Source organism: Thamnophis sirtalis, unplaced genomic scaffold (assembly GCF_051295495.1).
Source record: "Thamnophis sirtalis isolate CommonGarterSnake01/CBP01778 unplaced genomic scaffold, rThaSir2_p1.2 scaffold_1, whole genome shotgun sequence".
NCBI lineage: Eukaryota > Metazoa > Chordata > Lepidosauria > Squamata > Natricidae > Thamnophis > Thamnophis sirtalis.
This window is the reverse complement of record NW_028261381.1, coordinates 18644505-18669472: the sequence shown is the minus strand read 5'-3', so window position 1 is coordinate 18669472 and position 24968 is coordinate 18644505. Positions and strand designations below refer to the sequence as shown.

At 41.5% G+C, this 24968-nt stretch overlaps 1 protein-coding gene across 2 annotated transcripts in view; it reads left to right on the top strand.

Moving 5' to 3' along the window:
• The window catches only part of UBE2E3 (ubiquitin conjugating enzyme E2 E3), a 112491-nt gene extending 97461 nt beyond the window's left edge, over positions 1 to 15030 (top strand). For both annotated transcript variants that reach the window (XM_087708313.1, XM_014052909.2), the window contains exons 4-6: positions 7479 to 7611; positions 12181 to 12328; positions 14343 to 15030. In XM_087708313.1, coding sequence (XP_087564439.1) covers positions 7479 to 7611; positions 12181 to 12328; positions 14343 to 14440 — 379 coding nt within the window. In that variant the 3' untranslated portion in view covers positions 14441 to 15030. The remainder of the gene's footprint in view (positions 1 to 7478; positions 7612 to 12180; positions 12329 to 14342) is intronic.
• The last annotated feature ends 9938 nt before the right edge of the window (positions 15031 to 24968 follow it).

The window sequence follows — 24968 nt, the reverse complement described above, 5'->3', positions numbered from 1 at the left end:
AAACTACATTGCTCTTCTGTCTAAATAAGATTTTTAAAAGGTATGAGGCCAAGTGTCAGGCCTCAAAATGCACTTGGTTGTTTAGGAAAGAAAGTGATTTTTCTGGATACTGTTCATCTTATTGTTTGCCTTAAATTAATAGGCTCATTTCGGTTCCCCATTCCAGCATGTTTTTCCCAGATACGTAAATCTTTATGGAAGATGAAATCAATTGAGATGACATAGCAATAGCAATAGCAGTAGACTTATATACCGCTTCATAGGCCTTTCAGGCCTCTCTAAGCGGTTTACAGAGAGTCAGCATATTGCCCCCAACAATCTGGGTCCTCATTTTACCCACCTCGGAAGGATGGAAGGCTGAGTCAACCCTGAGCCGGTGAGATTTGAACCGCTGACCTGCTGATCTAGCAGTAGCCTGCAGTGCTGCATTTTAACCACTGCGCCACCTTGGCATAATATCAGGGTGTTTTCAATTAGGGTATTTTTAATGGATTGGGAATCACTTGACTTCTCAAAAGGATAACAAAACCAGGGCAGATGTTACCGATGTGAAAGAAGGTTGGTGTAATGTGGCTGTAACTGTTCCAGGTTCGGCCACTAGCATCTCATTTAAAAGATAGAGAGGTGATAAGAATTCTTAAGTTTTCAGCGACAGCAGAGAAAGCTAGACTATCTGGACAAATAGTGTAAATGGCTATAAGGCAGCTCTTTCATCATATAATAGAATCTAGTGACACTTCACCAAACTTTAATGCAAGGATAGGCAGCGTATGATTTTTGAGTTTTTGTTGAATTTTAGGTCCCATCATTGGCCACACATTCTCCATCTCTACTCTAAAGGAGAGTTATTTTCATTCATTGTCTCTTGGTTGAACTCTCAGAAGTTTGAGTAAACATCTATCATTGCAGAGATTGGTGGGAGAAACAAGGGTAGAATGATGTCATTCCACACAGGTGCTGTGTCAATGCTGCTCTCCCCTGATTCCACATTTCATTCGGCCAAGATAGAAACGGCAAGAAGTCACGTTTTCAACCTCAACACCAGCGCTCCACAGAGTTTGGGAGCATGATGTTGTCTCATTGGTGGAAGCCACTGGCTCTTAGGCTTAATAGTTGGAGCACTGGTCTTGCATTGAACGAAGGGATAATGCCATTGGGGACCCAACACAGATTATAGCATGAATCAGGAAAGTGCTGATTGGTTTATCTCAGAGGTGGTATTCAGCTGGTTCTTTCCGGTTCAGGCGAACTGGTAGCAGCAGCTGTGGGAGGCTCCGCCCACTCAACCCGGCATAATGCGTGACCTTCTGCTCATGTGCAGAAGGTGGTGCACATGCGAGCTCACATTTACCAACTGGTAGAGAAGGTAAGTGAATCCCACCATTGGTTTATCTCCATAAGGAGGATTCACTGTTTTAAGATTGGTTGTGATAGAGCCATTTGCTGGTTGATTGTAAGCTCTTTCACAAGATTTGAGAGGCAAAAGTAGTGGTGATACAGAAGTGCTCTGAATTAGCTTGCCTTGGCTAAAGACATTAAGCAAGATTGCTACTGCTCTCTACCCGAATAATATATGTACCGTACATTTTACAGTTTTAACTGATATTTTTACCATATAGACCAGGGGTGTCAAACTCTCGTCGTCACGGCAGCGTCATATGACGTATTGTGACTTCCCCCCTCCTTCTCTAAACCGGGCATGATGCATCCGGACCGCAGGCCATAAGTTTGATAGCCCTGCCATAGACAATCTTTAGTGTCTGAAGACACTAAAGACACTAGACATTCTCTAGGCTAGTCTTTAACTGATACATCAAAACTACAATTTCCATAATTCCCGAGTCAGCATGGGAATGATAATCCCTCGTATCTGAAGAGTGGTAGTTGGGAGAGGCTGGTCTATAGGGCCAGATTATCTGAAATGTTTACAGTAGATCCTCCCTCTCAGTGGGCAGCCTTTATAATGTTATAAGCAACAGTAATGGGTAATACAGTAAATGATGGTAAATAGTAACTTAGGAGTTATTGCTTTTAGATGATTGACTATTTAATTGATAGATGCCCTTGTTCTGACCTGAGTAATTAGCAGGTAGTTTGGCACATAGCTTAAGGCAGTAACCTTAATTGTGACTTGATTAATTTGGCTAAAATATGTTGCTAAGTCAATTCTGTGTTTCATTAAACTGACTGAATTGCATCCAGCTATTAGAGGTATTTGAAGGAAAGGCAACTGACAGATGATATAGGAGCACAAACCCCTGCATTAAGCTATAAAAGAGCCATTAAGGAAACCTGTGCCAAAATTGAATTGTTCCAGAGAAATTTAGCTTCCAAGCCTAATGCTAATTAATAGCTATATGCTTAATGGATGTCAGGAGTTAATTAGGAAAACCCGATGACCTGTATGGGAGTTTTAAATATTTTCTGTGTTGCTCCCACTTTCTGTATTGTTTCTGTTTTTGTTTTTTGTTTTTAAAAAAGAAATTTTATAGCGGCGCATTGATCTGTAAATGCTATCAGTTACATAGCCTTATGCCATGCTGCCCTCCTCTCAGTCAGAATTTCTGTTTGCATCATTTGTGTTGGGAAAGGGATACTGATTAAAAGACAAAAGTTAATGATCTGAAATATTACCAAATATACATCGGAAGCCCTTCATGGTAGTGGGCCTGGGTATTTGAGAGACCGCCTACTGCCAATTACCTCCACTAGACCGATACGATCGCATCGATTAGGCCTCCTCCGAATTCCATCTACTAGCCAGTGCAAACTGGCAACTACCCGGAGGAGAGCCTTCTCGGTGGCTGCTCCGACCCTCTGGAACGAACTCCCCGTGGAGATTCGGACCCTCACCACCCTCCAATCCTTCCGCGCCTCTTTGAAGATCTGGCTGTCCCGGCTGGCCTGGGGTTAAGATTCCAACCCCACCCGAATTGTGTGACTGTTGTGCTCTCTTTTAATATGCTGTATTGTTTCCATATTGGAATACTGTTTGTCTTTCCCCCCCTCCCTTTTTGAATTGTGAGCCGCCCTGAGTCCCCCCCAGGGAAAAGGGCGGCATACAAATAAAGGAAATGAAATGAAATGGACTGTTACCATCTCAGATTGGTCAAATCATGGGTGCAGAATAACGCAACAGAGAAGGACACACACTGTATTTTAGAATTTATTGCTGTGGACTTGTGTCTCCTCCTGTGAGGGAAGAGCTCTGTCCTTCTTGCCACATTTTCACTGTTGCTGTATGTGTGTGTAAATGTGCATGCGTGCTCAAATCCAATCTTTTTTTAAAAAAATCTCTGGCTTACTCTTAGTGTAACAAGGGTAAGAAAAACAACTTTTTGTCTAAAACAATTTTACTAAGAAGTATAAAGGCGGAGCCATAAATAAGTTGAGCTCAACTCACAGTGAAAGGTCTGTGCAGGGTGTGTCTATGTGTAAGTGTGAAAAAAGCCCAGGTAGCAGCTATGACTGTGCAGTCAACTCCCCCCACCCCTTTTTTATACACGTTGCAGGTACAAACACATGTAAAAAAGGGATGGGATTTTAGTTGCACTGTTGTGACTGTCCGTTTTACTTTCTTGATATCTCCCATCTCCATAGTGGATGCTCTTGTTCTAGTGTCTTACAAAGACAATTTTCTTGCTCTGATAGGGAAACGGATTTCCATTATCTTTCTCTGCGGTGTTTTTTCTTCTTTCCAGTTTGTATTCAATTTGGTCACCTCCAAAAGGAAGAAGCTTTTGTATCTTGCACCCTTGTGCTGTTTCCCAGTTCTTCTCTAGAGGAGATTGATGGTTGGGTAGAAGTATATGTGGACAAGAAAGCAAGGAGAAGTATAGGAGAGCTCTATCTATCTATCTATCTATCTATCTATCTATCTATCTATCTCTATCTATCTATCTATCTATCTATCTATCTCTATCTATCTATCTATCTATCTCTATCTATCTCTATCTATCTATCTATCTATGTGTGTGTGTGTGTGTGTGTGTGTGTGTATATATGTGTGTGTGTGTGTGTATGTGTATGTATATGTATATGTGTGTGTGTGTGTGTGTGTGTGTGTTGTATTTGAGCTGATAAATAAATAAAGGGAGACTAGTATAGATCTATTTCAAGCTATTTAGCTCTCATCAGCTAGATGAAATAGATCTATACTAGTCTCCCTTTATTTATTTATCAGCTCAAATACAACACAAATGTAACAAAGGCAACAGTAAAAATACTGGCTTTCTGTCTGTCTGGTCTCTTGTGACGAGCCGATAGACAGAGAAAGGAAGCAGTATGCGTCCTCCCATATTTGGGCATACCAGGGGTTGTGACATATATACACACAGAGACACATATACACCCTGTTTCCACGAAAATAAGACCTCCCAGATAATAAGCCCAATGGAGCTTTTGAGCGCATGCGCTAAAATAAGCCCTCCCCCAAAAGTAAACCCTCCACTAAAATATTTAACCGCATGCGCATCCGGTTTCTGCCATTTCTGGGGGAGGGAACATGCCCCACATGCTCAACAGGTACTTGCCATCTACGCAGAACGGCCTCTCGGAGGCTGCTCCCCCAAACCCTAGCTACTGCAGCCCTTCTCTTAGTGGCGGCCACAAAAAGAGCACCAAACCCAGCAACCCTAGGGCTGGCAAGAGTGTGCAAGAAACAGAGGCAGAACTTCTAGCCTTCTCTAGATCAGTTGATCTGCGGGCCGTGGGCCAAGGTTAAGGGGCCTCCTGCACCTCAAAAAAATAGACTCCCCAAAAATAATGCCAAGGTCTTATTGGGGGGGGGTCAAAAGAAAATAAGACCCTGTCTTATTTTGGGGAAAATGCCACACACACACACACGCACAGAGAGAGAGAGAGAGAGAGAGAGAGAGAGAGAGAGAGCGCTGTGGGTAGGTATGTTCAAGAATAACACTGGAACGCCTCAAGCAATTTCAACCAAACTTGGTACACAGATGACTTACTCTCTGGAGAAAAATACTGTGTGGGTAAGACACCCCTAAAACCCATCGGGGTGTGTGTGTTCTGTTAAGATGCAGCCTGTTATGCCTTAAAATGGCTTCTACTGTACAGCCATAAAATGGCTTCTACTGTGCAGTGGAGTTGCCATGGTAATGGCTTCACAGTACTCCACAAGGGGGGCTCCCTCTGGTAAAGAGGAAAATCCAACATTAGAAATTATGTTTGGTTCTGTCGTTTTCCCCCTATAAATAAATACTAGGTTATCAGCTAGTTTTAAATAATAACAACAAACACGTCTTCTGAGATTTCCATTCAAGATTTGTATTTGAATTGCACTTTTTCTTTTTAAGAAAGTTGGTTTGTTTTGTGAAATGTTTGCCAGAAATTCTTTCTGAGAAATTTAGAATAGGAAGGAATGAAGATAAACAAGACATTCTGGCTTTATAAAAGGGCAGAAGCTCTTAAATAGGGTTAATCTAAATGTTTTATTTGTAGCCTTTTCAGTCCCTTTACTGTCATACTTACAAATTGTAATTCTTCTGTTTAAAGTGGCCTTTGAAGAGGAAGTTTATTTGAACAATGGTGTTGTCACCTCTGTTTTCTTCTAATAATTTCTTATCCCACTCCCTCCCTTCTTACATAAGTGCATGTCTGGAACAGTATAAACATTGGACACCAAAACGGCTTGTTGGTCTATATTTTCAAAAATAAAAATCATTGGCAAAGTTGGTAGGTATTTTGAGATCCGGCAAATTTCAGGCTTCAACACTTCTCAGGAATAACTTTTAGGAACTTTGAGAAATATTTGTAGTGGACTCTTTCCTAGTTTGATGCGTCTCTGGATATTTGGGGTTGCAGTTCAGAAGACCCAGGCTCAGTAGGGAATTCTGTTAGACCACTGATGGCAAACCTATGGCACGCATGTCACAGGTGCCACGCAGAGCCATATTTCCCAGCACGGCAGCCCTCAGCTGAGAGCCGGGGTGGCGCAGTGGTTAAATGCAGCACTGCAGGCTACTTCAGCTGACTGCAGTTCTGCAGTTCGGCTGTTCAAATCTCACCGGCTCAAGGTTGACACAGCCTTCCATCCTTCTGAGGTGGGTAAAATGAGGACCCGGATTGTTGGGAGCGATATGCTGACTCTGTAAACCGCTTAGGGAGGGCTGAAAGCCCTATGAAGCGGTATATAATTCTAACTGCTATTGCTATAGCTCCGGGTGCATGCACATACCGCCCAGCTCATTTTTGACTTTCTGGAGGGCTGGGGGAAGGCGTTTCGCGCTCCCCAAGCTTCAGGAAACCCTCCATAGCCTGGGGAGGGTGAAAACTCCCCTCCTCCTGTGGGCCGCCTGCACAGGCGCATGATTTTTGACCTTCTGGAGGGCCGGGGGGCGTTTTGCCCTCCCCAGGCTTCAAGAAACCCTCCTGAGCCTGGGGAGGGGGAAAACTCCCCCTCCCATGGGGCGCCTGCTCATACGCAGGGGAGGGGTCGCATGCGCTGGGGGTTGGTCTTGTGTGTATGTGCAGGGGGGCACACGTGAGTGTGCGATAGCGCATGCATACACTATTTTGGCACACCTTTAGAAAAAGGTTAGCCATCTCTGTATTAGACTAATAGAAAAGGTGGGGGGGAAAGGTTGTGAATTGGGGAACACTAGGTAGTTCAGGGGTGTCAAACTGGCAGCCCATGGGACAGATGCATCATGCACAGGCCTTGCCCACTCCAGCTCTGCAGAGGCAACAAACATCACGATGCATCATGTAACGCGATTGAATTTGACACCCGTGAGTTGTTAGGAGCCCAGAAAATGACTTGCAACTGATTGCATGTAAAACTATGTGTATTAGATCAAGAAATAAAGGTTACCTTATCATAGAAAGGTCATTACATTTATTTTCCTTCGACCAGGGAATGGATGCCCAGAAACTTTAGGATTATATAATCATTACTGCCAGCAGTATATGAAAGTGATAATAAAGGCTTAACATTTTTAAAAAAACTATACAATTCCTTATATAAATTTTCTGAAAAGCTTCTCTCTATATCTAGCAAGATATATTGTTGTAATATCGCTGGGTTCAGATCCCCTCCTCTAAGAAGCTTTCTTGGCGTGTTATGCTGATCTATTTCATGAGTTTGCAAGAATAAACATGTGCGCCATCCTGGACTCCTTTGTACAAAAAAGCAGGCTATAAATATGGGGGATGGATAATGCTCTTCATATGCCTTGAATTAGGTAGCCTTTGTGCTTTAAGGCAGTTTTATATATGGCCCATCCGCCCACAGAGACCAACAAACAAAAGGCTACACAACTAACTGTTTCAAAAGACAAAGATGGGCCTTGTATTGAATATATTGACAGAAGTACAAGTGATAATGGACAAGTTTCTTCACACCAAGAAGCACCAAGCCATATATAAACAACGGAGGCCATTCACAAGGATAATGATAGTAAAAGGTCATAAAGTTCATTTTTCTCTCTCTCTTTTCCCCCTCTTGTTTATTTTAATAGTGCTGGGCCTAAAGGCGACAACATCTACGAATGGAGATCTACTATCCTAGGCCCCCCAGGTTCTGTGTACGAAGGTGGCGTATTTTTTCTGGATATCACATTTTCATCTGATTATCCATTTAAACCACCAAAGGTAAGGTTATGCCGTCTCTGTATCTTTGTACCTATTTTCCATTGTCTGCCCATTTTAATTCAGGGAAAGCAACCACTGGATGAAGCATTTCCAACATGTGCATGGCACAGGATCCCCTAGCCATCTGGGACTCTGTGAGGCCAAACAAAAGGACCCACATGTCTTGCCTTCACGTTGTTGCAGTTTTCACTGGAGGCTTTCAGAGTTGAGCATTTTCTGAGACTATTAGGACATCAGAAATTTTCATTCCAGACCCTGTTTTTCTGCTGCTCTCAGTTGGGCAGAAAAATAGGATTTGGAGGGCATAATTTCCATTATTTCTGTATTCACGTGGGAAAACATTCCAAAAGGCCGTAAAATACCTTGCTTAATTACTCTACCTTTATTCAACGTGTATAATGCCTCCTTGTTCAAGGTACCCAGATGTAGCAGTAGTTATCAACCTATTCTTGGTAGAAACAGTACAAGGTAACATTCTATAACTGTTTTTGTTTTTTTGTAGGTACAAGTCACTTTTCTTCAAGCCTTACATTAGATTATTGTCCCTCTCAAGGACAGTTTGCTAGGAGGTATATGCTGCAGTTGAAATGAGACCATTGAGAAAAGGGAAGAAACAACCATTTCATCTTTCTGACGCCATCCTTTTATTTTATTATTCTAATATTGCATTTCACTCACTTTTTTTCCTCAATCTTCTTGTTCCTCAAAACTAGCATGATACCAGAGAGACAGGATAATTCTCGTAGCACTCACTCTTGCTTATTTGCCCAAGTCTTTTGGAAGCAGGATATGGTTGTTCTCCGAAGATAAACTTATCCACATCGCCTGAAATCAGATTTATTTCAATAAACCCTTAGAAGTGTGTAATCTTGGTGGCTAAAATGAAAAGCAGAAGTATTTAAGCCCTGGTTTGCTTGAAAGTGTATGATTTGATAAATATTCTCTCAAAAAGTTGCAAATCTTTATCTAATAACATATCAGCTACAATGCTGCTTTAATTATCAAACGTTTCAACTTGTGGTCTGCTTCTGTGATAAGCGTTCATTTCCTAGTTGTTTCAAAGCCTACTGAAACACAAATGTACCCTATCCTTACCCAACAGCTGTTTACAATTCACCATTTAAATCTTGTACATGTGCTCTAGTGCAAAACGTGGATTTCTCCTTATTTTGATCATATTGAAAGATGATCCTTATTATATTAAATATGTACATGACTAGCAGTCAGCCAAGTCATATGCTATAGTATATCTCTATGGATGACGTGATGCATTTACTGGAGGCAGTCGGATTTGCCCTTTTCCTATTGGCTGGGAATGGGGGAGATTTTCACCACTTTTTTCCTATTGGCCAGGGGTTCGGTGGGGGGGAATGACTTTTTTTTTTTTGAAAAAGCTCAGGAAAGGGTATGTTATTAGTCCATGCTAGCTGAAATATAAATCCAGAAACTGAAGAAGCTGTACTTACATACAACATTGATATACAAGTACAACCATTATATACACATTTCCCCCAAAAGAGGAAGCAGAGATGTGTATAAAATACTAATACTATTCAGTATTTAAACATGATAAGTTTTTGGATAGTGGGAAAAACAAGGCAGAGCCATGGACCTATGTCCTTGCTCTCTCTTTATTTGGATATTAAAGTGGGATGGTCTCATTTTCCTTAGTCTCACTGTTTCCTTTTCAGCCTAAGAAATGCACCTGTTTAAGTGGAAATATGCCTGGGAAAAGGCCTGAAATCATTGGAAATTTAACTAAAAGGGATATTAAATATAAAACAGTTGACCACATTTTATTTGCACTTCGATTGACGTTAAGCTAAGATGTCCTGAGTAATAGCATCAGTGTAAATGAACTAAAATGCCTCAAAATTGCCATATTGGGTGGAATGTGGCATTTAGTGAAAGCACAAGTAGAATCAACAATAGAATCCATTGTAAAAAAAAAATTAAGTTTGTAGACCCCTTGTTTGGTTTGTTCTAATCCTGCTTTCTGAAAAAATACATTTTAAAAAAAAGGTATGTCAAATCCATGGTAGCTCTTAACGTTGTGAGAAGCATAAGCTAAGATTTCCCATACTTGCTGATATAATATAGAGGTTTAATGCCAATATAAATATTTGTTTAAAGATTGCAGCTGTGCAGCAGATATTCGATGAAGAAGATTCACATTCTGTTATTAAATAAGTTAGGTTCACCAAATTAGTTAATCTGTTGTACACCCACAACAGAAATCAAGAACTAAGACCTGCTCCCCAATCTCTTCTTTCTCTGTCTCTTCACTAGTCTAACAAGTAATTCTAGGTAGGAATTATAGTCATGCCCGCCCCCAAATTAAGATTTATTCCCCTTTTTTAAAAAAAAAAGGATGAAAAAAGCTGGTGGGTAAGCCCCATGATTTTCCACAGCATTATCTCAATATGCATTTCCTGCCAGTTTCACAAAGGCTTGAGAAATTTGGCATAAAATTGTAAAAAGCTCAAGTGCAAAGTCATTTTGGACATGGTATTTCCCTCTTTTCCCACTTGTAGGTTCCTTGAAACATCTGGGAATGGGGCAGACCTAGAGATGGATGCCCTGGAGCTGATTCTTTATAGCGAAAGGATCACCAAGAGTGCCACATAGGCTCAGTGGGTTCTCTCCTCTTTGGGAGTTTATTAATGACATGAATGGAACATGTGTCAGTTTTACACATGACACAAAACTGAGTGCATTAAGGATTCCATGCAAAACCACAGAATTTAATGGTGAAAGTATTGGGGTGGAATGCTTCCCCCTTCACCTTCTTTTCTTCACATTGTAGTGCTTAATCTTTAGTTTACATTAAGTCAGATCCTGGCGTAGTGTCCTTGAGTATTGAATGACATTACATCAGAGTTTCCTGATTCAGCAGAGGGCTTCTCACTTAAAAAGTGAGTGCCACGCTAAGCTAAACCATATAAAATATTTAGCTAAGGGGAAGGGGTCTATTCCAAATTTTATTCTCCTTTAGCTCTGAACTATATTTCATGAAACTACCACGTTATATGGTTCAAAACATACATATACATATGTATTCTATAGAAACATAAGTTCCTAGTTAAAGAGCCAGCGTTAATACATTTAGGCCTTACTGCCTATTATCACTTACCAGAGAGCCTCCCCCCCCCCTTTCCCAAGATAAATTAAATGGAAGTGTCAGAGATTGAACTTGAGAACATCTTAATGTGGTCTGTGTAGAGCAGGGGTGTCAAATTCGAGGCCCGGCCTGTGGGGGCTGCCCTGGGAACAGCGAAGGACTCGCCTGTGGTGCCTCTGCCAGTGAAAATGTAGCTTGAGAGGGCCACGTTTTGGGCTGCAATGGCCTCTTGCAGCCCTCTGCCAGCAAAAACTGAGTTTGGGAGGGCCACACATCCCTAACAGGAGTGACGTTGAGCTGGTCAAGGCCATTCTGGTCACGCTCACCCGGACCCCCCAAGATTAAATACCACCCTGATGCGGCCTTCAATGAAATCGAGTTTGATACCCTGATATAGAGTATACTGACCAGCAGAATTTTTGAATAAGTAGTCTACTTTTATTGTAGGTAAAAGTAGCCTCAGGAAAGCAGCCTGAGTGAGATTTGGTTTTTTTCTGTGGAAGCTGATACCTTTGAAGATTGCTTTTGCAATATTCAAAATATACTAACATGCTCTATGAGTCATATTCCTACTGTGTTGGAAAGCTCATCTAAGTAAATCCAAATAGTTGGAGAGGATCCAGTGATGATCTTATTTATAAAAGCGGTCAGGTGACATATAGATGAATCAAGAATAAGAGCCCCAAGGTTAATTGACGGGAATCGTGACATCTACATCACGATGGCTCCCATGTTCCAGAAGAGCTGTGATCTCCAATCTGGTGCTCTTCAGATTTCTCAAACTAGCATCATCTAGTTTGGGCACCATAACTAGTGAAAAGGCCTCACTTTGAATCTCACATTCACCCGTTTTAAATGAAAGCTGGGTATCTTAAATGCCATTTTCCACATGCAGGCTAAAATAGTCCATAGGCTTTTTTAAACTCTTGACAGCAGAATTACGGTGACGTCTTAATACAAACTCTCCGACTTGGTATGCAAGTACGCAAGTCTTGGGACTTGCAATGTCGCTTGTCCGCCCCAAGGAAACCGATGAAACTGCTATTTCTCAAGGGCACGCAAATGTTTGTATGTGTCGGCTGTTTGTTTGGGGGATTTTTTTTGAAAAAGCATTAAAAATGCTGGAGGCTTGTCAAAACAAAACAAAAAAATACAGACACAATAAAGCTTTTAGCTTTGAGACATACAATATATAACAGTTGTGAATAAGGCAGCTGCTTACAAAAGAAGAGAGAGGAGACCTCTTTTCAGATGAGTCGTAAACAAACATCGGAAACAAACATATTTTTTTCTCCCAAAAATGAAAGGTCTCGACAGAAAAAATTTCCCACCGAGGGAGAATCATTCAAGACAGGTTTCAAAAGGCTAGCAACAAACTATGCCTGAAAAGCGTGTAATGATCTCCTCTTCCCCCACGCCCCCCCCTTCTGTTGCTCTTCTACCTGTAGGTTACTTTCCGTACTAGAATCTATCACTGCAACATCAACAGTCAGGGAGTCATCTGTCTGGATATCCTGAAAGACAACTGGAGTCCTGCTTTGACTATTTCAAAGGTTTTGCTGTCTATTTGCTCCCTCTTGACAGACTGCAATCCTGGTAAGGCAATCCTTGGCTTTCATTTTGTACCCCACCCACCACCCCCAATTTAATGAAAATAAGCATTATTAATTCTGCAACAGGCACAGCCAGAGGAGGCTACTTTCCTCCCCCAGCAGCTTCATATAAATGCTAAATAGAAAGAGAAGAGTACAGAGCCCTGCTGGATGCCACAAAAAAAGGGTCTTGGGCAGAGGTGGTATTCAGAGGTGGTATTCAGTTCTGACCGGTCCTGGTAAAACGGTAGCAGAAATTTTGAGTACTTCAGAGAACCGACAAATACCACCTCTGGCTGGCCCCGCCCCCATCTATTCTCTGCCTCCTGGGTCCCAACTGATTGGCTGGGTCCTCTTTTATTGCTCTGCACAGGAGAACGGAGCAGGAAAGCAGGTTAGTGGGGTGGGCAGGGAATGAGGATTTTGCAGTATCCTTCCCCTCCCACGCTCACAGAACCAGTAGTAAAAAAAAAATTGAATGCCACCACTGCTCTGGGCTAGATCTCTTCACTTCCTCCTCATCCACTGGAACCCGCCATGGAGAAAGAAGTTTCCGCACAGTGGTGGTTTGCAGGCAGAACACCCCAGTATGGGCGTACCGGAGCCTGCCCAGAGCACCAGATACCATTCCGCTACGGTGCTCCGGAGGGCCCACCCACCTGCCTGAGCTCCTTACCTGACTTTTAAGGCTTCTGCGCTTCCGCATACGCGCATGGCACGTACAGTGCCTGCATGACAGTCTGCTGAGCAGCTGGAATGTTGTGGAGGTGGTAAGATGCATGCGCGTGCTGCGCACTTCCATGTGGACACCACCAGGCCCATTCCAACCGTACTGGTTGGAATGGGATCCAGAACCCACCATTGGTTCCACACTACTGCTACTTACTGCTCCCATTGCCACCCCAGCTCATCATGACACATCTTGTTCAGGAGTGGCGAACAATGGAAAACAATCCTGTTTGCAGATTCTGAATCCAAATTGCCTTTTTTGGACCAAGATGCTGCAATTTGCTCGTACTGTACATCTGTATCGTTTATAGTGTTCTATGAACAATGTTGGTTGTCGTCTAAGAAGCCCTTCATATGGTATAAGGGCTAGTTATCGGAGGGACTACATTTTTACCTTTGTTTCCGCTAATTCTATAAGATGTGCAAAAAAAAGAGAGCATTCTTTGAGCCCACTCTATTAAACCATTTCTTCTGATGGGAGGTAAAAGGCATGCCTTCCCTTTCACACCACCTGTCTTCTGGAATGGTATTGCTCCAGAGCTTTGAATGGTTCAACCCTGCTAACCTATAAACTTGAAGACCTGATTTTTAATCCATGCTCTGGCTTAAATGCTTGAATGAGATGGTGTTGAATGTTTTATCGATTTCTACTGGTTATAGTCCTTTTAAGGTAAAGGTTCCCCTAGCACATATGTGCTAGTTGTTCCTGACTCTAGGGGGTGGTGCTCATCTCCGTTTCAAAGGCGAAGAGCCAGCGCTATCTGAAGATGTCTCCGTGGTCATGTGGCCAGCATGACTAAATGCTAAAGGCTCACGGAACGCTGTTACCTTCCCACCAAAGGTGGTCTCTATTTTTCTACTTGCATTTTTTACATTTTTTTGAACTGCTTGGTTGGCAGAAGCTGGGACAAGTAACGGGATCTCATCCCGTTACGCGGCACTAGGAATTTGAACTGCTGACCTTCTGATTGACAAGCTCAGCATTCTTAGCCACTGAGCCACCGCTCTAGTCCTTTTACTTTGTCTTAAACATTACCGGGGCTCTATTTGGGGTTGTGTTTTTAACTGTTCAGAATTGTGGTTTGGGTGGCCATATGCATTTGAATTGATTAATTAATTATGAAACAGTAAGTGGTGCTGGTGTTGAGTGCTTTTCCCTGTCTTAATTGGCAAATGTGTGAAATGAATTGTTGAAACTTTGCTCATTACTTCGCTTATCGGGGCGTGACCGCTAATGTGTCCTCTCCCTTTCTTCCCCTCTCCTGTTATCCCTTGCCGAATTCTTGCAGCTGATCCTCTGGTGGGAAGCATAGCCACTCAGTACCTGACCAACAGAGCAGAACATGACAGGATAGCCAGACAGTGGACCAAGAGATACGCAACATAAGTGATGTTGTTGACTACTTGGCGCAGTGTGAAGGTGCGGGGATGCAGCTTTGCAGTGTGCAACCAAACTTTATAGCCTTTACAATACGGACTTCTGTGTATATGTTATACTGATTCTACTCTCTGCTTTTATCCTTTTGAAGATTGGAATACTGCTTTCTCTCCCTCCTCCCCTTCCCCAAAAGGTAAATGCTGTCAAGAGTAGAACTTTGTAGCTGTAGATTAGTTATGTTTAAAATGCCTACTTGCAAGTCTTGCTTCTTTGGGATATCAAAATGTATTTTGTGATGTAACTAAGGATACTGTTCCTGAAGTCAACCAAATATAATAGTGCATTTTAGCCTAATTCATTATCTGTATGAAGTTATTAAAGGTAGCTGTAGATTACTAGGAATTACGTCATTTGTATTAAGCCCAGATCTATTTCCGATATGTGGTACATGCTGTTGTGAAAAATGTTTAAGACTTTTACCTTTGTCAGTTTGTAATGAAAAGGATTTCTTTTATCCTTGTCCCCTCTCATCGCCACCCACCTTGTAGCTCAGAGAGCATCCAGTGTATCATCTCAAACACAATAAACATGTTCCCCAAGGAAGAGCTTCTCTGTTTTCATATTTGAAATTAAAATGTGGGCAGAGCCAGTAGGACTGTTTATATACAGATCCTGGTGGAAAACTAACCTAAGACAAGAAGGCCCCACTCAGAAGGCCTCTGGAACATTATGAGATTTGTAGTTTGCCTCTACCAATGTTTCTTAAGGCAGAACTACACAGTGCTAAACCTTACATTTATAGCCATAGATACTTTCCATCATTATTTCTCCTCTCCTCCCCATCGCTGCTTTGAAATTCTAACCAGTATGGTGGTGGTAACGCTGAAGAGGATCATCATCACTCCTGTAAAATTCATGTTATATTATCCATCACAACTGTGAACATCTGTTCTCAGGCAGGAAGGACAGAGGAATGTTTCAACTAAATCTGTAGAACGTTAAGAGTGCAGGGATGTGATGAGGGCAAAGCAAAATTAAGACCAAGCAGAAACACCATTGACCTTGTCCTTCCTCACTTTATTTCTGGTAGTCATGAGGTCCAACCACAATGTTCATAGTTGCTATTATAGTTTGGGGAGAGGAGTACAGTTTCCTTTAGGACCACAGGGATAATCGGCAAGATTCAGTCACTAGTCCTGCTGTCTCTTCTGCAATCTCCTGAAGCAATATTTGTCAATCAAAAAAAAACGTAAAACACACAACTTATTTAAACTTAAATTTAATCTCATGTTTAGTTCGACTCCCGTTTTTCCTTGATGGAGGAATAATAGTGTTGAGCTGCACTTGATGCCTAATTGTTCTCCGTTGCAGCACCAAAAGCTTTGACACTGGGCAGATAGTGCAGACCACAATTTGCCAAGTGTAGCAAACTTGTTGACTTGTAACAACCTGACAAGCTGTGCATCTTCAATTGCTTGAAACAAACTTTTCCGTACTTCTGCATCTGATGAGAACCTGAAGACCTGAAGATGTTAAAAACTGTGATACTGTACAATTCACTTCGTTGAATACCAAGGAGCTGATGGAAATATGACATGTGCTCCACTGTCAGTGTATTCTTAATTAGACAGTTGTTTCTTAACCAGTGGGTGTATAGCTGATAAGGCCGTTGTGAGTAGAGTTGATGGCAGGCAGGGGAATCTTACTATTTTATGCATTCTCCAAGATGAAGGAACAAATTACCAAAATGTTATTGGATTTCACATAATCTCCCACCTACTTCTATAATTTACCATAAATAGGATCGTCTTTATAATTCCAAAATTTTGAGAATTTTGGATCTTGCCAATCTCTTCTAATTTTAGGAGATGTCCACTGCTCCAGTTCTTTAGAGGTAGGCTTCTGAATTATGGTAAACCTGTCTTCCAAAGCAGTACAGTTTCATGATTTGCTTATTCACTTCTCTGAGTGACATAAACACTGTCATGAAACCTTCAAGAGAGCGTTTTTTATTCATGAGGTCAGCAGAATATAAATCAATATTGACTTAAAGAAGATTTTTTAAAAAGTAAAGTCGATATCAACACAAGATAGGATGTAAGCCTTTCTCCACATCTTTCCATGTGAAATGAATGGGATCTCCAAATAGCCCTGCATAATGTTCAGGTGTCTTGAGTGAGAGTTGCACACAGTATCATTTTCAGATAGATCGATAGACTTTCATACTTTACACTTAGGAGAGCTTGATGGAAACATTACATTTACAATGAGATTTTCATCACCCCACCAGGGTTGATAAGCTGTCCTACCCAACAACATAGGGTTGGGTACATCAAATGGATAGCTTAGCCTGCAGCACGTGTTAAATATTAGCATTCCTTTTCCCATTGCGTGACCACCGTAGCTCTTTATTTATGTAGTCAAATCACCAAACGGTGCAAGCCAGTCATCCAGAAAGATGATTTGTGTTTATGTGACAGATACGCCTTACTATTTTATGTTTCAGGCTTCTAGGTTCAAACTCAACAAAACTATTGTGTGTGGGGGGGGGGGAGCAAGTGGAGGATGCTGTTGAAGCACGTCTATCAAGCAGTGATGTACTTTTTGTATATCTCTGGCTGGAGTTCAACATGGTTTATCATGCAGAATATTAACCAATAGTAGAGGCTTCAAGGCGTGTGAGGCTCATCTGTTAGACCTATGGCCTCAGAATATGACACCTAAGAGCAATATCGTTTGAGACATACCTGCATCCACTTTTATTTTTTTTTATTTTTTTTATTTTTTTTTTTTATTGCAAATTTATATGCCGCCCTTTTCCCTGAGGGGACTCAGGGCGGCTTACAACAATAAAGGGAAGGGAGTGCAAGACAAGACTTAAAAAGAAAAGAAACGTGATTAAAGGAAATTGGTCATAAAAACACAACATTCACTCAACATTCGGGCGGGGTAAGAGTAATCCTATCCCCAGGCCTGACGGGATAGCCAGTTCTTGAGGGCTGTGCGGAAGGCCTGGACTGTGGTGAGGGTACGGATCTCCACGGGGAGGTTGTTCCATAATGTCGGAGCTGCAACTGAGAAGGCTCTCCTCCGCGTAGTCGCCAGTCGGCACTGACTGGCGGATGGAATTCGGAGGAGGCCTACTCTGTGCGATCTGATGGGACGCAGGGAGGTGATTGGCAGGAGGCGGTCTCAATTGGCACTACAGCTCAAATGTCAAACTCTCCTATTTACCTCCCAGCTAAATGTCATTTTCACCTGGAATTTTAAGGGTTTATTAACAACTCGGGACCTATTTCAGATCCTGAAACAAACCCCCAAAATAAAATGCCCGTTCAGTACAGCAATCTCCTTAGTAGGCAATTTATAAAGGCAATCTGTTTATCCTATATTTTGTTTGGTATTATAGTCTAGTTCTCACGGAGACATCGAAGGTATTTCGGGGCTGTCCTGCCACAAATTTTAGAGAGAGGCTACTCTATCCTCCGCCCCATTCCCAAAACAGCTTCTTCCGCCAGAAATTCCAACAAAATAAAACATTTTAACTTTGCTTTATCAACGTTCTTTGATTCCTGGGCCCTCTTGTGTGAGAAAAGTGTTCAGTCAAGATTCACAATTGACCTCTAAAACATAAACTCAACTCATCTTTAGCCTTTCTTCCATGAGAACAATTCCTACAGCTAGTCTTGTAAGAGAAGAGAACAGAAGGTATACATGGGAAAATATTAGAGTATCATATATAGGGCATCTTTGTTAGTCATCTTCCATTAATTTCAGAAGATTTTCACAATTCCCACTGAAATGAGTGGAGTTTATGAGGCCTATGAATTTGGTACATTTGTCTTGTAAATTAGGACAAGAACATATGACCTGTTACCTGGCAAGTACACCCCAAGGAGAGACTCCAAAGATCTTGCTATTCCTAGTGAAAAGATAAAATGTATTGATATATTGCATAGACCATAAATTTACAAAAAGTGGCAAATCATATATTTCACATTATATTAGATATGGGCCCTGCGAAGCTTTCAAATATTTATATCATATCATATATAGTATAATTAACACCATGTCTCATTTTTTTTACTGCACTAAAATTTCAGAATGCAGAAAATTGGAAATATAAATGAGATGCCTTCTCAATATTGCCCCTGTTAACTTTCTTTACTAAGATTATATGATTAATTCTAAAATTTCCTTCCTGTCATCAGTTTGTCAACACCTTGTTCCTTCTTCATGTTGCTTTTGCTGTCTGTAAATTTTATATTTACTGAAGTAAGAAGTTGGGGGCGGGAAACGGGGTTGTGTACACATTTAAACTTAAAAAGAACTTAATTTTGTTTCTCAGCTTTTCTCTGCTTACACCAAGCAGTAGAAAGAAATTTGTATTGTTAAATAAATCAATTAGTTGTTAAATGAGAATGTGTGTCTTTTCTCTGTTTATTTGTTTTTTAAAACTATTTTAGCTATTCTTATCTATTTAAGGCCCAATTAAGTGACAGTATGGTACAGATAGAATCTCTAGAATATGTCTGGTGGGATTTGGAGGTTGCCCAAAATGTTGTGTGAGTTTCAGGATATCTTATTTGTTTCAATGTTCACCAAGACCTCAAAAGTCTGAACACATAACCAACAATGGCTCATGCTGAAAAATAAGTAGGGTTAGAGTTGATTAGGAATTCAGTAGCAAGCCAGCAAGAAATTCTTAAGATACTAGATTGACTAAAAAATATCCCAGAAAAAGTCAAAGGCAAAAAAACTTCTATACTGTATCGAAAAAAGTCCCAACAGCATTGGGATCATGCCCAAGTGGCCATCACGTGAATTTGTCCTCATTGTCTCCAAAATTGTCAAATAACACTTGAGATTGGTGACATCATATCTCTACAAAGAGCTTTGAGCAGGACAAACTCTTTGTCCCTCATATCCATGAATGTTTCCTGGATATGTGAATATATGATTTGGGTGGGCTGAAAAGGAAATCTACTACATCAGAGTTTTAATTTTGATTCTTATAATATGCACTCATATTTTCATACAAAACCAATAATAAATTGGAAGGGTTTAGTTTGAAAGCACCACCATTAGAGAATTATGTGATACTGATAACTAGGTTCAATTTGAGGTGTAGCATAATATACCCTAATCTTTTCAACTGAACTATTTTGAATGTTGTTTAAATACAAACTGGGTGTAGCGGTAATCAACTTCAATATCATTTCCATATCCACTCCTAGTAGGCAATTGTCCTACGGGCACTAGAGCAATAGTATTGTTTGATGAAGGGAAGGATTTCCAACTTTGCTTCCAATTAAACAAATATTTATTACAGCCGTAGTTCAGAACAACCCTTAAAATGCAACATATACAAAATGAAACTAATAGAAAAATTTAAAAAATAGAAACAAAAATGGAATGTACCATAGATATTGTGTGCCACTGTCCCTACACTTGTGTCAGCCATCTGAATAATGCATCCGCCAAAAGCAGAACTCGTAGGCAGGTAGATTCCTCAAAGAACATGTTTATTGGATACATCATATCGGCACAGCCAGTGAAAATCAACTCTAAAAGTTTTTAGCCTAATTAAAAGAATGAATAGTTCCCTCTCCAAATGTCACTGGTCACATTGTCCAATATATGTAGGTGGCAGGCTGCTTGGTCACTCCTCTCTTCCTTCGACTGCCACCTGCTAGGATGACCTTGGTTCCCACAAGAAAACTTTTTGTTTTGACTGTTAACTGTCTACTTCCCCCTCCCTTTCCCCTTTCGGAGTTTGTGGCAACTATGAGGCAGCAAAAGATGGCTTCAACCGGGTTCGCTTCAGAGTTGACAACTTGGTTGTTGTTTACACTAAGATTCCCTGCAACTCAGGGCAACAGATAGCACCAACGGATACCTCTACCGGGTGAGAATTTGCACAGTTGCGTGTGGTGCCAACAGCTCTTTCTTGAGCAACCAGGGCACACAAAACACAGTCATCACATTGCAGCTTTCATTCAAAGTAGTGGGAGGAGGGAATAACCTTGAGAGACAGGAAGAAGGCAACAGTCAGATAAACTTGAATCTGGGGCAAAGTTGCAACCTGAGAATAGAATTTCAGGTAGGGCCCTCTCTAGTACACACGAAGATAAAGGAAAAGAGGGAGGAAGTGTATTAAGACCTGCAAGATTCTGTTATTGCAGCTTTATGATAAAGGACATATTAACCTGTATGCCTTCTATGCGTAGAAGCCAAGGGTGGGTTTCTTGCTCCATTCCAACCGGTTCTGTTGGAACGGGGCCGGCGGCGTCCTCATGCACGCACACAGCGCATGCATACTAGCGTCTGTGCGATGCTCCAACTGCTGGAGGATCGCGCAGGCGTATGCATCCTGTGCATGCGTGGAAGCGCAGAACTCGTCAAAACCGGGTAAGGAATGCGGGCGGGCGGGTGGGCCCTTCGCCATTCCCGGAAGTTACTTACTTCCTGGTTCGCCGACCAACCGGTTCGCGGGGACCGCCGCGAACTGGTTGAAACCCACCCCTGGTAGAAGCACACTGCTCCATAAATCAGCATTTCTAGGCTTGTCAATGAGAGCAGAAAGCCCATCTCTAGCCCTAGTTGTTGCATCAAGGCAACTGGTTCTGGCTTTTTGTTTCTGCTGTCCTCTCCTGAAGAAGAGAGCTTGGAGATCCAATGTCGGCGACTGAACTGGTTTTGCAAACTGCGCAACAAAGTTGCCAAGCTGTCCCTATCAAAGGGCTGCCGATCATTGCTTCTTTCCATTTGTCTTCTCCTTTTTGACTTCTCCACCCCTTGATTATAAAAAAAAAAATGTAGAGACTCTGGAAAGAGAGTAGAAAAGAGCAACAAAGATGATTAGGGGGCTGGAGGCTTAAAACATGAAGAACGGTTGCAAGAATTGGATTTGTTTAGTCTAATGAAAAGAAGGATCACAAGTGATATGATAGCAGTGTTCCAATATCTCAGGGGCTGCCACAAAGAAGAGGGAGTCAAGCTATTCTCCAAAGCACCTGAGGGTAGGGCAAGAAGCAATGGGTGAAAACTAATCAAGGAGAGAAGCAACCTAGAACTATGGAGAAATTTCAGCAGCAAAACAGCAAGAACAATTAGCCAGTTGCTCACTGCTTGCTTCCAGAAGTTGTGGATGTTCCATCACTTTTAAGAAGAAACTGGACAGCTACAAGTCTGGAATGGTATAGGGTCTCCTGCTTCAGCAGGGGATTGGGCTAGAAGACCTCCAACGTCCTTTCCAAATCTATTATTCTGTTATCTGAAAGACAGCCATAGAGTAATGGGCACTGATATCAACTCTTGATTCTCAAAGATGTGGTGAACAACCTCCGAATTGGACCATTTTCTGCTTACAGATGTGGGATCAATTTCTAGAGACAATTTCTGTAGCTGTTCTATGCGTACCTGTACCATAAACCACAGCAGGTTTACAGCAGTAGTGGGTTCTGGATCCCGTCGCAACCGGTATGCTACGATGGGGCCGGGTGTCCTCAGCAGGCACGCACGCTGCACACGCATTCACATGAATTTGTCCTCATTGTCTCCAAAATTGTCAAATAACACTTGAGATTGGTGACATCATATCTCTACAAAGAGCTTTGAGCAGGACAAACTCTTTGTCCCTCATATCCATGAATGTTTCCTGGATATGTGAGTATATGATTTGGGTGGGCTGAAAAGGAAATCTACTACATCAGAGTTTTAATTTTGATTCTTATAATATGCATTCATATTTTCATACAAAACCAATAATAAATTGGAAGGGTTTAGTTTGAAAGCACCACCATTAGAGAATTATGTGATACTGATAACTAGGTCCAATTTGAGGTGTAGCAGATTATGCCCTAATCTTTTCAACTGAACTATTTTGAATGTTGTTTAAATACAAACTGGGTGTAGCGGTAATCAACTTCAATATCATTTCCATATCCACTCCACACCACCGCCCATCGACACTCAGCTGCTCGGTGGAGGTCGCGGCCATGCACAATTGGCCCGTTTGCCTCAAAAATCGGTAAGGAATGCGGGCGGGTGGGTGGGCCAAATGGCCACTGTTTCAGTATGGTAACCACTGCTCCCAGCTACCACTGGTACACCCGTACCGGGCCCTACCGCCCGGACCCCACCACTGGTTTGCAGGTTAAAAATAAGCAAGCAAACAAAATTTCCAGCTTATTTCTTGATGTCACACGGAAGGATTTTTTGACCTCATGAGATATCTCTATACATTCCTGCTATTTAAAAACAAGACTATATAGACATATATATATAGTCATAAATCCAGTACCTAAAGGTATACCAGGAGGAAGAAGGAAACTATATGCAAAGCAACAATAATTTCAATATTGGGAAACGTAATAGCTACTATGGGATTTTTGCTGCTGAAAGACAAGATATAGATAGTTAAAACAAACACGATCAAAGTTATTTAAATTTTACTGTATTAATATTTAATTCAGCTGCACATTAAGTATTACAATTGTGTATCGCAATTCTACCTATGACTTTGCACTAATTGCCCAAATGCTGGGAGATTATTTATGTACAGAGCAACGGAATATTATTAACTCATCTTATTTTATAGATTCCGGGAAACATTTTTTATTGAAAGTTGAAAACGGGAACAGTGCTAGGAGGATACGTCCTTGCAGGCTCTGTAGCCTTGTATGAAAAATATTTGACCTAGCATGTTATTATTATTATGACTAGTTGCATAGCCAGCCAGATGTTTAGACTGGATTTGGCATTTTTATCAGGCTATCGAGTCCTTCCCAAGGACTTGTAATGGGAAGATGTGGTTTCATGGTGTTCTTGTTAAAGATATTGTCACAAAAATGCAAGGTCGCTTCAAGTAAAGCTGCATTTCGCAATTAACTAATGGTAACACAGTAGATGTGAGGAGACCCATTTTTCCTCTCCAAAATATCTGGAAAAATATCTTCCTCCCAAAAGCATCCTCCCAACAACATACAAAATAGTCAGATGCATCTTTTTCTGGCTAGCCCCCGAAAGGCCTCATCTTACACAAACACAGTAATCTTGCATTTTAAAATTCCAGCAACCTGTTTATATGATACAATATTGATCAGAATCTCCCAATATTCAACAGAGGCAACTTATAAAATGGCTCCCAAATCTGAAGCATGGCTCAGCAACCTTTCACTAGCCAGTCATCCACACACACCCCTCTTCTGGACTTCAACTCCCAGAATCCTCTAGTTGGCATCTACTCTTGGTACCTTGAAATCATAAAGGGGGATTCCTATCAGGGCATTCTCTATGCATTTGTTCCCTTCTCTCTTTTGAATTGAATTGAATTGAATTTATTATATTTCTATGCCGCCCTTTTCCCCGAAGGGGACTCAGGGCGGCTCACAACCCAAGTCAAGGGGGAAGGGTACAAATAAGGAATAAAAAGACAGACAAAACAATACCATAGTTGAAAAGCACACAACAACCATACCATTTGAGGCGGGGACAAGACTCATTAGCCCCAGGCCTGTCGGAATAGCCAGGTTTTAAGGGCTTTGCGGAAGGCCTGGAGGGTGGTGAGGGTTCGAATCTCCACGGGGAGCTCGTTCCCCCTTTTGCTTCCTATTTAACAAACTAGCAATCTTCTCCAAATTTACAGACTCCCCTAAGCAGTCAGAAAATACATATTGCTACAAGACCTAATTTCGCTTCTGATAGGCAACAGATCCTTAGCGCCACTATGCCGAATGTGGCTGTGTTAGAATCTACTCTCCATCCCGGCTTCACAAGCACACCAATGTGATTTTTTTAAGGAATTTAGAATAGGATAAGCTGGAAGGAACCTTGGAAGTCTTCTAGTCTAGCCCCCTGCTCAAGCAGGAGAACTTATACCAATGTAGACTAGAAACTCTTCTTAAAAACCTCCAGGATGGAGCGGCCACGATTTCTGGAGGCAAGCTATTCCACTGTTTAATTGTCCTAACTGTTTAGAAGTCTCTCCTTAATTCCAGGTTGCTTCTCTCTTTGATTAGTTTCCAACCATTATGTCCTGGCTATTTCAGTTTATGTCAGAAGCCAGAAGGTCACTTTTAGAGGTTTCTCTTCTAAAGAGATGATCGGTGAGTTCCTGCCTTCTATATACCTTTTCAAAACAATTGTACACTGGAGACAGAGGTGGATATATTGGAAAAAGCTAATTAGATAGCCACTAGATGTCAGTATAACCATGTTTTGCACAACACTTGGGAAACTATTTCAAATAAAGCACTGATTCCTTCAGAGGCCTCTTTCCCCAAACAGCCTGTGTGTGTGTGTGTGTGTGTGTGTGTGTGTGTGTGTGTGTGTGTGTGTGTGTGTGTGTGTGTATCCTGGGAGTTGGGTTTTTCCCCAGGAAAAATATGCATTCTGTTTCATACACACTCATATGCACAATCTCAGTGTTGGTGCCAGCAGAAAGAGGTAAATTGATAGAGTATCAGACACAGTACCGTGTTTCCTCAAAAATAAGACAGGGTCTTATTTTCTTTTTACCCACAAAATATGGCTT